The sequence below is a fragment of the Hypanus sabinus genome, chromosome 9, assembly GCF_030144855.1.
Source record: "Hypanus sabinus isolate sHypSab1 chromosome 9, sHypSab1.hap1, whole genome shotgun sequence".
NCBI lineage: Eukaryota > Metazoa > Chordata > Chondrichthyes > Myliobatiformes > Dasyatidae > Hypanus > Hypanus sabinus.
The window spans coordinates 137,445,441-137,458,928 of NC_082714.1; the positions used below are offsets into that span (position 1 = coordinate 137,445,441).

A 13,488-nucleotide genomic window follows, 5' to 3' on the forward strand; every position below is an offset into this window, starting at 1 on the left:
GCTGCACAGACGTTCCAGCGGCTAATGGACGTGACCTGGACTTTGCGTTCATCTATTTGGACAACATCCTTATAGCCATCAGTTGTCATCAGGAGCATCTGTCCCACCTCCGCCAGCTCTACTCCCGCCTGAGTAATTTCAGCCTCACGAGCAACCCGGCCAAATGCCAGTACAGTCTCGATACCTTTGACTTCCTGGGGCACAGGATTACTAAAGACAGGGCAACTCCTCTGCCTGCCAAGGTAGACGCAATCCACCACTTTGCCCGGCCCAACATGGTCAAAGGCCTGCAGGAGTTCGTTGGTATGGTGAACTTCTACCAGCATTTCCTCCCCTCAGCAGCCTGTATCATGCTCCCTTTGTTCACCCTGATGTCAGGTAAAGGCAAGAACATTACTTGGGACCAGGAGGCCGCGGCCGCTTTCGTTAAAGCCAAGGAAGCCTTGGCAGATGCCGCGATACTGGTGCACCCCAGAATGGACGTTCTGACCGCCCTCACGGTGGACGCATCTGACACAGCAGTCAGTGGGGTGCTGGAGCAGCTTAACGAGGGGTGCTGGTAATCCCTGGCGTTCTTCAGCAAGCACCTATGACCACCCAAACTCAAGTACAGTGCTTTCGACCAGAAGCTGTTGGCACTGTATCTGGCAATCTGGCATTTCAGGTACTTCTTAGAAAGCAGGCCGTTCACCGCGTTCATGGACCACAAACCGTTGACCTTCGCATTCACAAAGGTGTCTGATTCCTGGTCGGCTCGCCAGCAGCGATATCTGTCCTACATCTCCGAGTACACGACAGACATCCAGCATGTCTCGGGAAAGGATAATGTCGTGGCGGACGCACTCTCCAGACCAGCTGTCCAGGCCCTGTCCCTGGGGGTGGACTGTGCAGCACTGGCGGAGGGGCAGCAGGCAGACGACGAGATGCCCAGCTACAGGACCGCAGTCTCGGCTTTGCAGCTGCAGGACTTTCTCTTAGGCCCCGGTGATAGGACCCTCCTGTACGATGTGGCTACTGGCCAACCTTGCCCCATCGTCCCGGCAGCCTGGAGGTGGCAAGTTTTCGACTCCATACACGGTTTGGCGCACCCATCTATCAGGACAACCGTCCGGCTGGTCTCCAGCAAGCTCACGTGGCATGGACTTCGCAAGCAGGTCAGTGAATGGGCCAGAACGTGCGCACAATGCCAAACAGCCAAGGTGCAACGGCACACTAAAGCCCCGCCGCAGCAGTTCGAACCCACCCACCGGAGGTTTGACCACATTCATGTGGATATCGTGGGCCCCCTACCAGTGTCCCGAGGAGTGTGGTACCTCCTAACTATGGTAGACCGGTTCATGAGGTGGCCAGAGGTAGCCCCACTCACCAACACATCTGCCGATTCCTGTGCCCGAACACTAATCGCAACCTGGGTAGCGCGCTTCAGGGTACCGGCCCACATTACCTCCGACAGAGGCGCCCAGTTCACCTCTAGCCTGTGGTCGGATGTGGCCAGCCTATTGGGAACGCAGCTACACCACACAACTGCCTACCACCCACAGTCAAATGGACTGGTGGAACGTTTCCACTGTCACTTGAAGTCGGCTCTCATGGCCCGCCTGACTAACTGGGTAGTCGAGCTTCCCTGTGTCCTGCTTGGAATTCATACAGCGCCCAAAGAGGATATGCACGCTTTGTCGGCCCTGGCCATCCCGGGAGAGTTCATACCAGCCCCAAGGGGCAAGAGGAAGAACCCACAGCAGTCCTGGACAGGCTACGTGAAAGGCTTGGCAACCTGGCCCCCGTACCAACTTCACAGCATGGACAGACCCCAACCCATGTCCCCAAAGACCTGCAGAACTGTAAGTTTGTGTTTGTACGAAGGGGTGGACACTGGGCACCGCTACAGCGGCCGTACGAGGGGCCATTCAAGGTGATCAACAACAATGGGTCCACATGCGTTCTGGACATTGGGCGGAGAGAGGAGTTTTTCACGGTGGACCGACTCAAACCAGCCCATGTGGGCTTGGTGCAGCCGGTCGAGGTTCAGGCACCGCAGCGCAGAGACAGACCTCCCAAACAGAGGCTGATCCAGACTGTTGACATTGGGGGGGGGGGGTATCGCCAGTTCTGTGGGGGGGGGGGGGTTACGTGGTGACCCACTTTCTGCACAGGCGAACCAGCTCTCAAATAGCCAGCGCGCGGGGGCAGACTTTGTTAATGCACCTCTGATGTCATTTCCGCCCAGAGATGGCGGGCGCTAGGGATTTAAATGCCAGCACCGCGAAGTTTGAATAAACTAGTCTCAAAATGACTTACCAACTGCGTATCGTTACTTCAGCGCTGTGTGTAGCACATCGCTACAATCCTTAATTTCCTCATGAGAACAACTGAACACAAGCATTGGAAGAAGCACTTCCATCTTTTGAATTTGCTTCATCATTCATTTTGATGATGGCTGATCTATCTTAGAGCTATTTACCAGCACTATCCCCAGCATCTTGTAATTTCCCAAAATCTATTGAAAAAAAACAAAAAAAAATTGAGCCACAACAGCCCTCAATAGGTTCACCAACATCTGAAAAAAGAAATCTCCTTACTTACATCCTACGTGTCCTTTATATTGTGAGACTTGTTTCTGCCTGCTCCTGCCCCACTGCACTCAAGTCTGCATGCCTCATCTCAATTTCTCCCCCTTGGTGCAGTCCCTTCCCATCTACATCCATGTCACTTAACAAGTTCTCAATCTCTTCAATCACTCTCAGTTCCTTGGCTCTGAATGCCTCAATTTCACTATGGATGTCCAGTCCCAATACACTTCTATCCACCATCAACAATGCCTTAGAGTTCTCTGCTTCATTTTTGACAACAGCTGCTCCACCATTACCCCCCATTGTTTAATGTCTGTTCCAGTACACAAGCGTAAAGGAGCACAAAATAATAGGTGGCACAGCAGTGGAAACTGCAAGCAGTTTCAAACTCCCGGGAGTGCACATTTCACACAACCTCTCATGGTTCTAGAACACATTCTACACAATCAGGAAAGCTCACCAGCACCTCTGCTTCTGAGGAGGCTGTACAGAGTTGGACTACACACATCATTCTATTGATGTGCAGTACAGATCATCCTAACATGCTGTATAACTGCTTGGTATGGAAACTGCACTGAGGCAAATAGGAAGGCTCCACACCGGGTCATCAAAACTGCCCAACATATCACTGGCACCAGCCTACCAACCATGAAAGACATACAGATATATACAGAAAGGTGCTGGAAAAGGTCCAGCAACATCATGAAGTATCTCATGCACACTGCTCATGGACTGTTTGTCTCACTCCCATCAGGGAGGTGACTTCATAGCATCCATGCCAGGACCACCAGACTCAAAAACAGTTACCCTCCCCAAGCAATGAAGCTGATCAACACCTTGCACCTTATGCTTATCATTGTGTTCTTTATCTTATTGTGTTCTTTGTGCTGCATTAGATTTGGAATTATCTTAATCTCCTTCACACTTGTGTACTGGAAATAACATTAAACAATCTTGGATCAACAACTACATTGGTGCTGCTTCCTGCACCCAAAATGAGCTTGACAATTTCATTAATTTCATCTCTGCCCTCAAATTTAATTGGTCCATCTCTGACACCTCTCTCCCCATCTCTGAATATCTTCACTAATATCTTTTATAATCCTATTGACTCTCACAACTTTCTTGACTATACCTCTTCCCACCCTATCACTTTTAAAAATGCTTTTCCCTTTTCTCAGTTCCTCTTTCTCTGTTACATCTGTTCCCAAGATGTGGGGTTCCTTTCCAGAACATCTGTTAAGTCCCTCTTCTTCAAAAAATAGGGTTATACTTCCTCTACTATTGATGTAGTCCTCACCTGCATCTCCTTCATTTCCTAGACATCCACCCTCACCCCATCTTCCTGCTACCATAATATGGATAGAGCTCCTCTTGTCCTTACCTACCTACCACCCATGAGCCTCCGCTCAGTATATCATTCTTCCATCATCTTCAAAAGAACTCTTCCTCCAGCCCTCCCCACTCTCCAATTTCTGCAGGGATCGCTCTCTCCTTGACTCCCTTGTCCACTCATCCTGCACCACTGGCCTCCCTCCAGGCACATATCCCTGCAAGAGGGACATGCCCTTTCACCTCCTCCCTCTCCACCATTTATGTCCTCAAACAGTCCTTCCAGGTGAGGCAACAGTTCACATAAAAATTTGTTGGGATCATCTTCAGTATACAGTGTTCATGGTGCAGCCTCCATTATATCGGTGAGACCCAACAAAGGTCGGGGAACCTCTTTGCTGAGTACATTCACTCTACCTGGCACAACATTCGAGATTTCATGGTGGCCACACATTTTAACTCTAATTCTCAACCCCATTACGACTTGTTGGTCCATGGCTGCTCTACTGCTACAATGATGCCACTTTAAGGTTGAAGGATTTCTGGATAGCCTCCAACCTGATGGCATGACATCATTTTTTCTATCTCCCAATGATTTCTCCCCCTTACCCTCCTCTCTTTCTGATCCCCATTCTGACTACCCTCTTTCCCCTTCTCACCTGGCCATCATCTCCCTCTGATGCCCCTTCCTCCCTTTCTCCCATGGTCTACACAGTCTCCTATCAGATTCTTTCCTCTTCAGTCCTTTAGTTTTGTCCACCTATCACCCCTCCCTCTAACCCATCCTCCTTTCCAGTCAACTGATTTTACCTATCACCTCCCATATTGTACTCCTTACTCTCCACCCACCTTCTTATTCTGTTTTCTTCTCCCTTCCACTCTAGTCCTTATGAAAGTTCTCACCCAAAGTTTTGCCTATTTATTCCCTTCCATAGATGTTACCTACTGACTGAACTCCTCCAGAGTTTTTGTGTGTTGATCATAGATTACAATGTGATCTCCTCTCGTTCATCTGTTCTATGACAAGGAGACCAAACCTGTAGACTGTGTTCCTCGTAGAATTTTGCCATGGCCCAATACAATTGCATTCAGCTTGGCTTTTTCTTGTATTCAAGCCCTATCCTTATAAATGCTAACATTTGCCCTCTTAATCATTGTTGCACATGTATATTGGCCTTCAGAAATTTATGTTCAGCATACCCAAGTTCCTTTGAACATCAATACCACAATTTCTGCTGGTTAACAAAAACTTAAATTAAACTAGACAACAAAGATATTGCTTCATGAACATTTTGGGTATATCTTATGGATTTTGGGCTGCTGATCATAAAATGAAACTGAACTTTCCCTATCACGCAGCATTTAAAAAAAAACGTATTTGTTATTTAATTCATTATTCAAGTCAATTAAAGTGTTGCCCACAAGGTAAGCTGAAAGGTTATCTATCTTTCCAATGTAGTCAACCATTTCTGCTTCTTTAAAATGTATTATTATCACCTGGTACTTACTGTTTATGAACCCATCACTATACTCATTGCTTGTTAATTACATCCTTTTTTTTTGCCTTTTTTAAACTTGAATGTCCCTCTCCCCTTCCGAAGAAAAACCTGCTGTGCTTCAACAGATAGGTAGTTGTCTCAAGTTTGTTTTAGAACTTCCTTGTCACCACTTTTATGTTTCCTAGCTCCAGAAACTAATCGGGAAAAAACCCCCCAAAGAAACCAGGACACTTGTTTATGTAGTTCATCCCCCCCCCCCTTTTAGTAAGGCACTTACATATGACACAGTGGCATAATGATGTGTGCCATTTAGGTAATTCTTACTGTATATATAACCCATAATGAATTATGTAAACAAAGAAAGTTTATTTACAATATTACTCAAATATTACTGAAATTTTAAATACACTACAATAACTACCATTCTTCAGCTCTTAGTGGATACCATATTGGCAACATACAAACAGGGCTCAGAAGATAAAATTGCTAATTTTGGGTGTACTCAATATTCATCTCCTGAAACCTGCTCCAAATTAAAATTTTCTATTCATTGTTTATATCAGTTGCACCTCTAACTCATTTTGCCTACAGTTTCTGTTGCATTATGATCTAATACACCCTGACACAGAATAAGGAAAACTTGTGTTTCTTTCAGTGAGTTTTCTATTTTCATCGGCCAAAAATACAGAGATGAGGTGGGAAAAGTCTCAAGGAAATTCCTGATCTTGGACTCTGATATGCCGTGAAGTTTACATGAACCTTGAGAATTCGGGATTAGGTTACTTACTATTTTTGGATTTAGATTCTGTTTTAAATAATTGTGCATAATTGTCATCTTTTTCCCAAGCCTGAAATCCTTTGGGCATAGTAAACATGCTCTGTATCAGAAACAGAATTATTACAACAGATAACTGTTAGCAGATAAAATTTCATAGGCTTTAAGTAAAAGGCATGTCGCATCCGGAATTATTTCCAGGTAGCAGACGATTTCCTTCCACACCGCTCTGACATATTGGGAAAACACATACTGGGCAGGTTACAGCAGTGGTTTGCCATTGCCTTCTGCCGGGTGATTTTTTTTTAAGAGATCACAAGCTCTTACTGGGAGCTGGCTGGATTTGAACTCTGAACCTCTTGCCCTGACGTCCAGTGCTGATGCCACAATGCCACCGGGCACCAAGTACCAACATGTAAAACAAAACGCTCTCATTGAAGACTTTTGAAATTATCAATATATGGATTGTTCAAATGACATGAACAATTTTGTTCAACATTGTGCGCTAAAATACCAGCTCCCTTTCATCCTGACAGCTAATGGTAGAGTTAAAATTCATTTTAAGCAGAAGCATAACATGGATGATGATAGTAATTTTTACACTCACCCAAATTTATTTTTGTTCTGTATTTTCAATTCTCATTAGCAAACAATTTTTATCAAAGATGGGTAAAGAATTTCAACAAAAAATATAAACTTTAAAAATCATCCATTTTATGAATAGGATATATTTGAAAATTATACAGTTTTTAGGTAATGATATGGTATGATACTGAAGTAGTATGATATAGTATTGTATAATATGATCATAATGTATTTCATATGTTTGAGGCCTACCTTCTGTTTCAAAGATATGTAAACTTAGAATGCTTAGTGCCTTGTTTTGGGAGTCTTTTGCTAAAGAAATCATACACAATGTCTTGAATTTAGCATCAGACTGCATATTAAGTTTTCCAGTGTGCTTGAAATAATTTGCAGTTTACGCTGCTGACTTGACAAAATTACACTCCATTCTAGTCAATGTTCTTACATGCACAAAATCAATCTGTGCCTCTTGACCAAAATACAATTACTTTGCTTCATAGAAACTAATGGTTGTATTTTCTCATGTTAGGCTGAAGAAATCAATATTTTAATATCATCCCAGCCAACAGCCAGAAAGGCTATTCGATTGGAGGCTCTTCTTCCACCATATGAGGAACAAATTAACTTCAAGGATACTTTGAATAAACTGCAGGTGAATTCTTGTGAAGCAGTGTAGGTCTTTCTATATTGGCCTTAAGATATTGTAAGTAGGCAATGTTCTGCTGATACGAGACAATGGGAGAGCTATTATCATTAGCCTGAATCACATCAGCTTGAGCAGGCTCAGTGTCCTGTTGGTACAATTGTTGTGGTGATCTCACAGAAAAAAGTAATCCATAAGCAATATGCAGAATCACATCTGAACATGGGCTTTGCTCTCAGAGAACCTCTCCTGCTGCCAGAAAGCCTGAATATCAGGAATATTTAGGATCAGAAAGACTAACATTATTGCAGGAGTTCCTAAACTCAGTAAATGGCAGGAGTCTATGGCATAAAAAAGGTTGGGAACCCCTGCCTTAATATTTCTATCACAGATTTGATATGTGTTTAAATAATTTTAAAATGTTTTAAAATATTTTGGTTATATTAAGAGCATAAGACATAGGGATAGAATTAGGCCAATTGGCTAATCAAATTGGTACTGGCATTTGATCATGGCTGATTTACTTTCTCTCTCAACCTTATTCTCCTGCCTTCTCCCTGTAAACTTTGACACCCTTACTAATTGAGAATCTATCAAACTAAAGAACTTCCTCCTCATCTCTGTTCTGAAGGGACGTCCTGATATTTTGGTACTAGATTCTCCCACTATTGGAAACATCCTCTCAATGTTCACTCTGTCTAGGCCTTTCAATATTCAATAGTTTTCACTGAGATCCCCCTCATTCTTCTAAACTCAAGCATGTGCTGACCCAGCGACATCAAATGCTTCTCGTTAACCCCTTCATTCCTGGGATCATTCTTATAAACCTCAACTGGACCATCAGCAAAACTAACACATCCTTTCTTATAATGGGCCAAAACCTGCTCACAGTACTTAAAGTGCTGTCTAACTGATGATGTATAAACTTCAGAATTACATCCCTGCTTTATATTCAAGTCCTCTCAAAATGAATGCTAACATAGCATTTGCCTTCCTTACTACCAACTCAGTCTGCAAATTAACCTTCAGGAAATCCTTCACTAGTCTGCCACTTCTTTGCCCATTCTCCTAATACGTCCAAGTTCTTCTGCAGACACCTTGCTTCCTCATCACTATCTGCCCCCCCACCTACCTTTGTACTATATCATCCGTAAACTTCACCACAAAACTATCAATTCTGTCATCCAGATTATTAACATATAATGTGAAAAGTAGTAGACCCAACACCAATCTCTCTGGAACACTGCAATGCACCTGCAGCCAAACAGAAAAGGCCCCTCTTTAATCCACTCTTTGCCTTTTGCCAGTCAGCTAATCACCTGTGCGTGCTAGTATATTTCCTGTAATACCATAGGCTCAGATATTGTTGAACAGCTCCATGTGCGGCACCTTGTCAAAGGAATTCTGAAAATCGAAGTAAACAACATCTACTGACTCATTGGTCTATCCTGCCTGTTATTTCCTCAAAGAATTCCAACAGACTTGTCAGGAAACATTTCTCCTTAAGGGAGCCATATCGACATTGATCTATTTTATCATGTGCCTCCAAGTACCCCAAAACCTCATTCTTAATAGTAGACTCTACCAACTTACCATCTTTCAAGTCAAGCTAACTATCCCATAATTTTCTGTCTTTTTCCTCCCTCCCTAATTAAAGAGTAAACTGATATTTGTGAATTTCCAGTCTTCAGGAACCATTCCAGAATCTAGAGATTCTTGAAAGATTACTACGAATACTATACTAATCTCTTCAGCTAGCTCTTTCAGAAGTGAGCTGTCCATCAGGTCTAGGTGACGTATCCACCTTCAGACTTTTCAGGATTCCAAGCACTTTCTCCTTAGTAATAGCGACTGCACTCACATCTGCCCCAGACACTTCTGAATTTCTAGCATGTTGCTGGTGTCATCTACAGTGAAGACTGATGCAAAATACTTACTAGATTCATCAGCCATCTCCTTGTTCCCCGTTACTACCTCTTCAGGGTCATTTTCCAGTAAATCAATGTCCATTCTTGTGTGTCTTTTAGTCTTTATATATCTGATACCTTTGGTATCCTCTTTTATATTATTGGCAGGCTAACCTTCATATTTCATTGTATCACACTTCATAGTTTTTCTACTTGCCTTAAGACCAGAAGACCATAAGGTATAGGAGCACAGTTAGGCCATTTGGCCCATTGAGTCTGCTCTGCCATTTCATCGTGACTGATCCAATTTTCCTCTTGGCCCCAATCTCCTGCCTTCTCCCTAAATCCCTTTGTGCCCTGACCAATCAAGAATCTATCAATCTCTGTCTTAAATATACATAAAGAATTGGCCTCCTCAGCTGTCCATGACAAGGAATTCCACTGATTCAACTCTTTCTGGCTAAAGAAATTCCTCCTCATCTCCGTTCTGAAAGAATGCACTTTATTCTGAAGCTGTGTCCAATAGTCTTAGACTCTCCCACCATCGGAAACATCTTCTCCACGTCCTCTCTATCAAGGCCTTTCACCATTGGATAGGTTTCGAAGAGATCACCCTCATTCTCTCTGAATTCTAGCAGATACAGACATAGAGCCATCAAACACTCTTCATATGAGAAGCCATTCAACCCCACAATAATTTTTATTAACCTCCTTTGAACCCTCTCTAGTTTCAGCATATTCATTGTAAAATAAGGACAAAACTGCTCACAATATTCCAAGTTAAGCCTTAACAGAGCTTTATAAAATCTCAGCTTTACATCCTTGCCTTTATGTTCTAGTCCTCTTGAAATTGCATTTGACTCCCTCACTACAGACTCAACCTGTAAATTAACCTTTAGGGAATCCTGCACAAGGACTCCCAAGTCCCTTTGCACCTCAGTTTTTTTGTATTTTCTCTCTGTTTATAAAATAGTCAAGCTTTCATTTCTTCTACCAAAGTGCATGACCATACACTTCCCGGCACTGTGTTCCATCTGCCAGTTCTTTGCCTATTCTCCTAATCTAAGTCCTTCTATAGCCTCTCTACTTCTTCAAAACAACTTGTCCCTCCACCTCTGCAAACTTTGCAACAAAGCCATCAATTCCATCATCTAACTCATTGACATATAATGTAAAAAGAATCAGTCCCAACCCAGACCCCTGTGGAACACCACTAGTCACTGGAAGCCAGCCAGAAAAGGCTCCCTTTATTCCCACTCTTTACCTCCTGCCAATCAGCCACCATTTTATCCATGCTAGGACCTTTCCTGTAATAGCATGGACTTGTAGCTTGTTAAGCAGCCTCAAGAGTGGGACCCTGTCAAAAGCCTTCTGAAGATCAACCGAATCTTCTTTTTTCTTTGCTTTCTCTTGGTTTTTACAAGCTTCCCAATCCTCTAGCCTCCCACTAAATTGGTGCTGTATTGTATGCCTTCTCTTTTGCTTTCTGCTCTCTTTGCTTTCCTTTGTCAACCACAGTTGCCTCATCATCCCTTTACAATGCTTCTTCTTTAGGATGAACTGAACCTGTGTTTTCTGAATTACTCCCAGAAATGCCTGTCAGTGCTGCTCTGCCATATTCCCTGCTAATATCCCCTTCCAATTAATGTTGGCTAGCTCCTGTGGTCATGTCTCTGTAATTACCTTTACCCAAATATGATACCAATACATCTGTTTTTAGCTTCTCCTCTCAAACTGCAGGGTATATCCTTTCACATTATGGTCTCTGCTTCCTAAAGGTTCCTTTACCCTAAGCTCTATAATAAAATCTGGTTCATTACAGTACAACCAATGCAAAATTGGCTTTTCTTTGCTGCTCTAAAAAGCCTTCTTGAAGGCAGTACCAACCTAAATTTTACAATCTATCTGCATATTGAAATCCCCCATGACCATTGGAACATTGCCCTCTTGACGTTAGTTTTCTATCTTCATTTTCCACAGTGATCTCATCAGCCACCTTAGATCTGACAAAACTAGAGTTAGAGAAAATCATCCTCAATCCTGATGGACTCCCTCAAACAAAAGTGTACATTACCCTTTCTATACATTTACCTTTAGTTTCATTTCTTGTGTGAGAAAGATTTGGCATCCAAGATAGATGCAGTGGAAATCTAGAAACTGATAAGTGATTTCATGTCCTGCAGTAATAGTTACAGTATGGGCATTGTGCATTCTGCACTTCATTTTCACCAGGCTTCCACAAGAGGAATGCTAATAGATATCCAATGCAGTCTGGGATACTCCACTACACTCATCGGTCATGATCTGAGTTTGTTCTTCCCCAAAAAGATTAAACATTCCCTCTGATCTCTTGATAATCTGTTGCCATGATGGTGCTCAGACAAAGGTATGTTATGGGAGCTTGGTCTATGTTCCATCCATCAGAGTCCACTGAATATGACCAGTTCAAAGGTTGGTTCAATATTGTGGGCCAAAGGAACTGTAATGTGCTATGTTCTATGACCAGAGCTTCAATACTCGGGATGCTGACAACTGGCGAGCACAACGGCTTTAGTTTACCTAATTTGCCAATGGATTTGGAAGGATTTGTGGAGGCGTTAATACTTGAAGGAGCTGTAGGGAGTCCATGTCTCTGAATGATATAGAACATTGTAATTACTTTAAGCTGTATGCTGGGGTTGAGGCATTGTTCTGATGAAATGTGTGTTCACAGATGAAGAGGGAGAAAGTAGAGCCCAGAGAATGGTGTTATGCTTTGTAACTCCAAAACATATAACTCATTGAAAGAAAAATATGGGGTACCAGGAGATGTGTGTATACTTTGTATTTCACTTCTAATGAGACGCACTCTTATGACATGGCGGCAAATCGACATATGCCTTTCAGGTACTTCATACATATAATCCATGATGAATTATGTAAACAATAAAGAATGTTTAATCTAACAATGTACAATATTTATAATAGTACTCAAATATTACTAAATTATTAAATATACAACACTCCTTCCTGATTAGCTATAAACTCCAACATAATATAGAATGCATCTCAACTTACATATACATACATACAGCGTACTATACAATTATTATATAGACATCCACGACATAGTGAATTTTAAATTGTCCTAATCAGATTTCTTAAAATTGTAGTATAACATCTTCCTGACAAGGGGTCACCCTTCTTGGCAAGAACTTGTGGCTGTGAAACAATCTCAGGTTTGACAAAGTTTCAAGCCAACACATTCATTTTGGTCACGCCTAGATGACCAATATCTAGAACAGCTCTTCCCACACTTTAGCTGTTAACTTAGATGGCACAATAACTCTCAATCCCCACATAAGGCAACTCCTGTCAAGGGCAACTTTCATCCTGGCACTGGTAAAAATGGGAGAACTGGAGTTTCTGCTGCACATCCCAGCCATTTTGGGTTGCCACGTAGACCTGAGGGGTCTTTTCTGGTTTCACTTTGGATCATCTCTGCCATGATATGGAGATCTTCAATTTGCATTAGGGAGAATACACCAAGAAGAGTGTCCTCTTTTGTAAATTTTTCAGATATTTCCCTTTCCGGGGGAAAACAGGATAATCCATCAGCATTTCCATGATTAGTTGTCGTTTTAAATTCGATGTTGTAATTGTACTGTATCCTCCAAGAAAAAGAGCCTATCTCTGCATTTGGACTGATGTTGTTAGTGAAATGGCTTTTTGTGGACTGAAAGTGGACACCAGTGGTTGATGATTAAAAATAAAGGTAACTCTCTCATATACAAGTCCTGGTTGAAACATTTTACACCTCATATCAGACTGAAGGCCTCTCTGTAAATCTGTGAATAACTTTTCTCTGTAGCAGTAAGGGAACATGATGCAAATACTATGGGGTGTTCACTTCCATCACTCATAACATGTGACATGACTGCACCTGTACCATAAGGTGAAGCATCATAGGCAAGCTTCACTGGATTGCGGTTTATAATGTGTGAGTACAGTGTCTGACATTACTGTTTCCTTTGTGTTCTGTAAAGCACCTCCTACTGCTTTATCTATTGCCATTTCTTCCCAATCTGTAGTAATGAGTGCAAGAGGTGGAGTGCAATAGCAAGATTTGGCAGGACCCTGTTATAGAATGGACAAATCTTAAAAAGGACTGTAACTGTGACACATTCTTTGACCTAGA

At 42.6% G+C, this 13,488-nt stretch overlaps 1 protein-coding gene across 2 annotated transcripts in view; it reads left to right on the forward strand.

Annotated features, from left to right (window-relative positions):
* Positions 1-13,488, forward strand: part of LOC132399842 (protein LKAAEAR1-like) — a 36,631-nt gene that overhangs the window by 18,780 nt on the left and 4,363 nt on the right. For both annotated transcript variants that reach the window (XM_059980665.1, XM_059980664.1), the window contains one exon: positions 7,291-7,413. In XM_059980665.1, the coding sequence (XP_059836648.1) occupies positions 7,291-7,413 (123 nt within the window). The remainder of the gene's footprint in view (positions 1-7,290; positions 7,414-13,488) is intronic.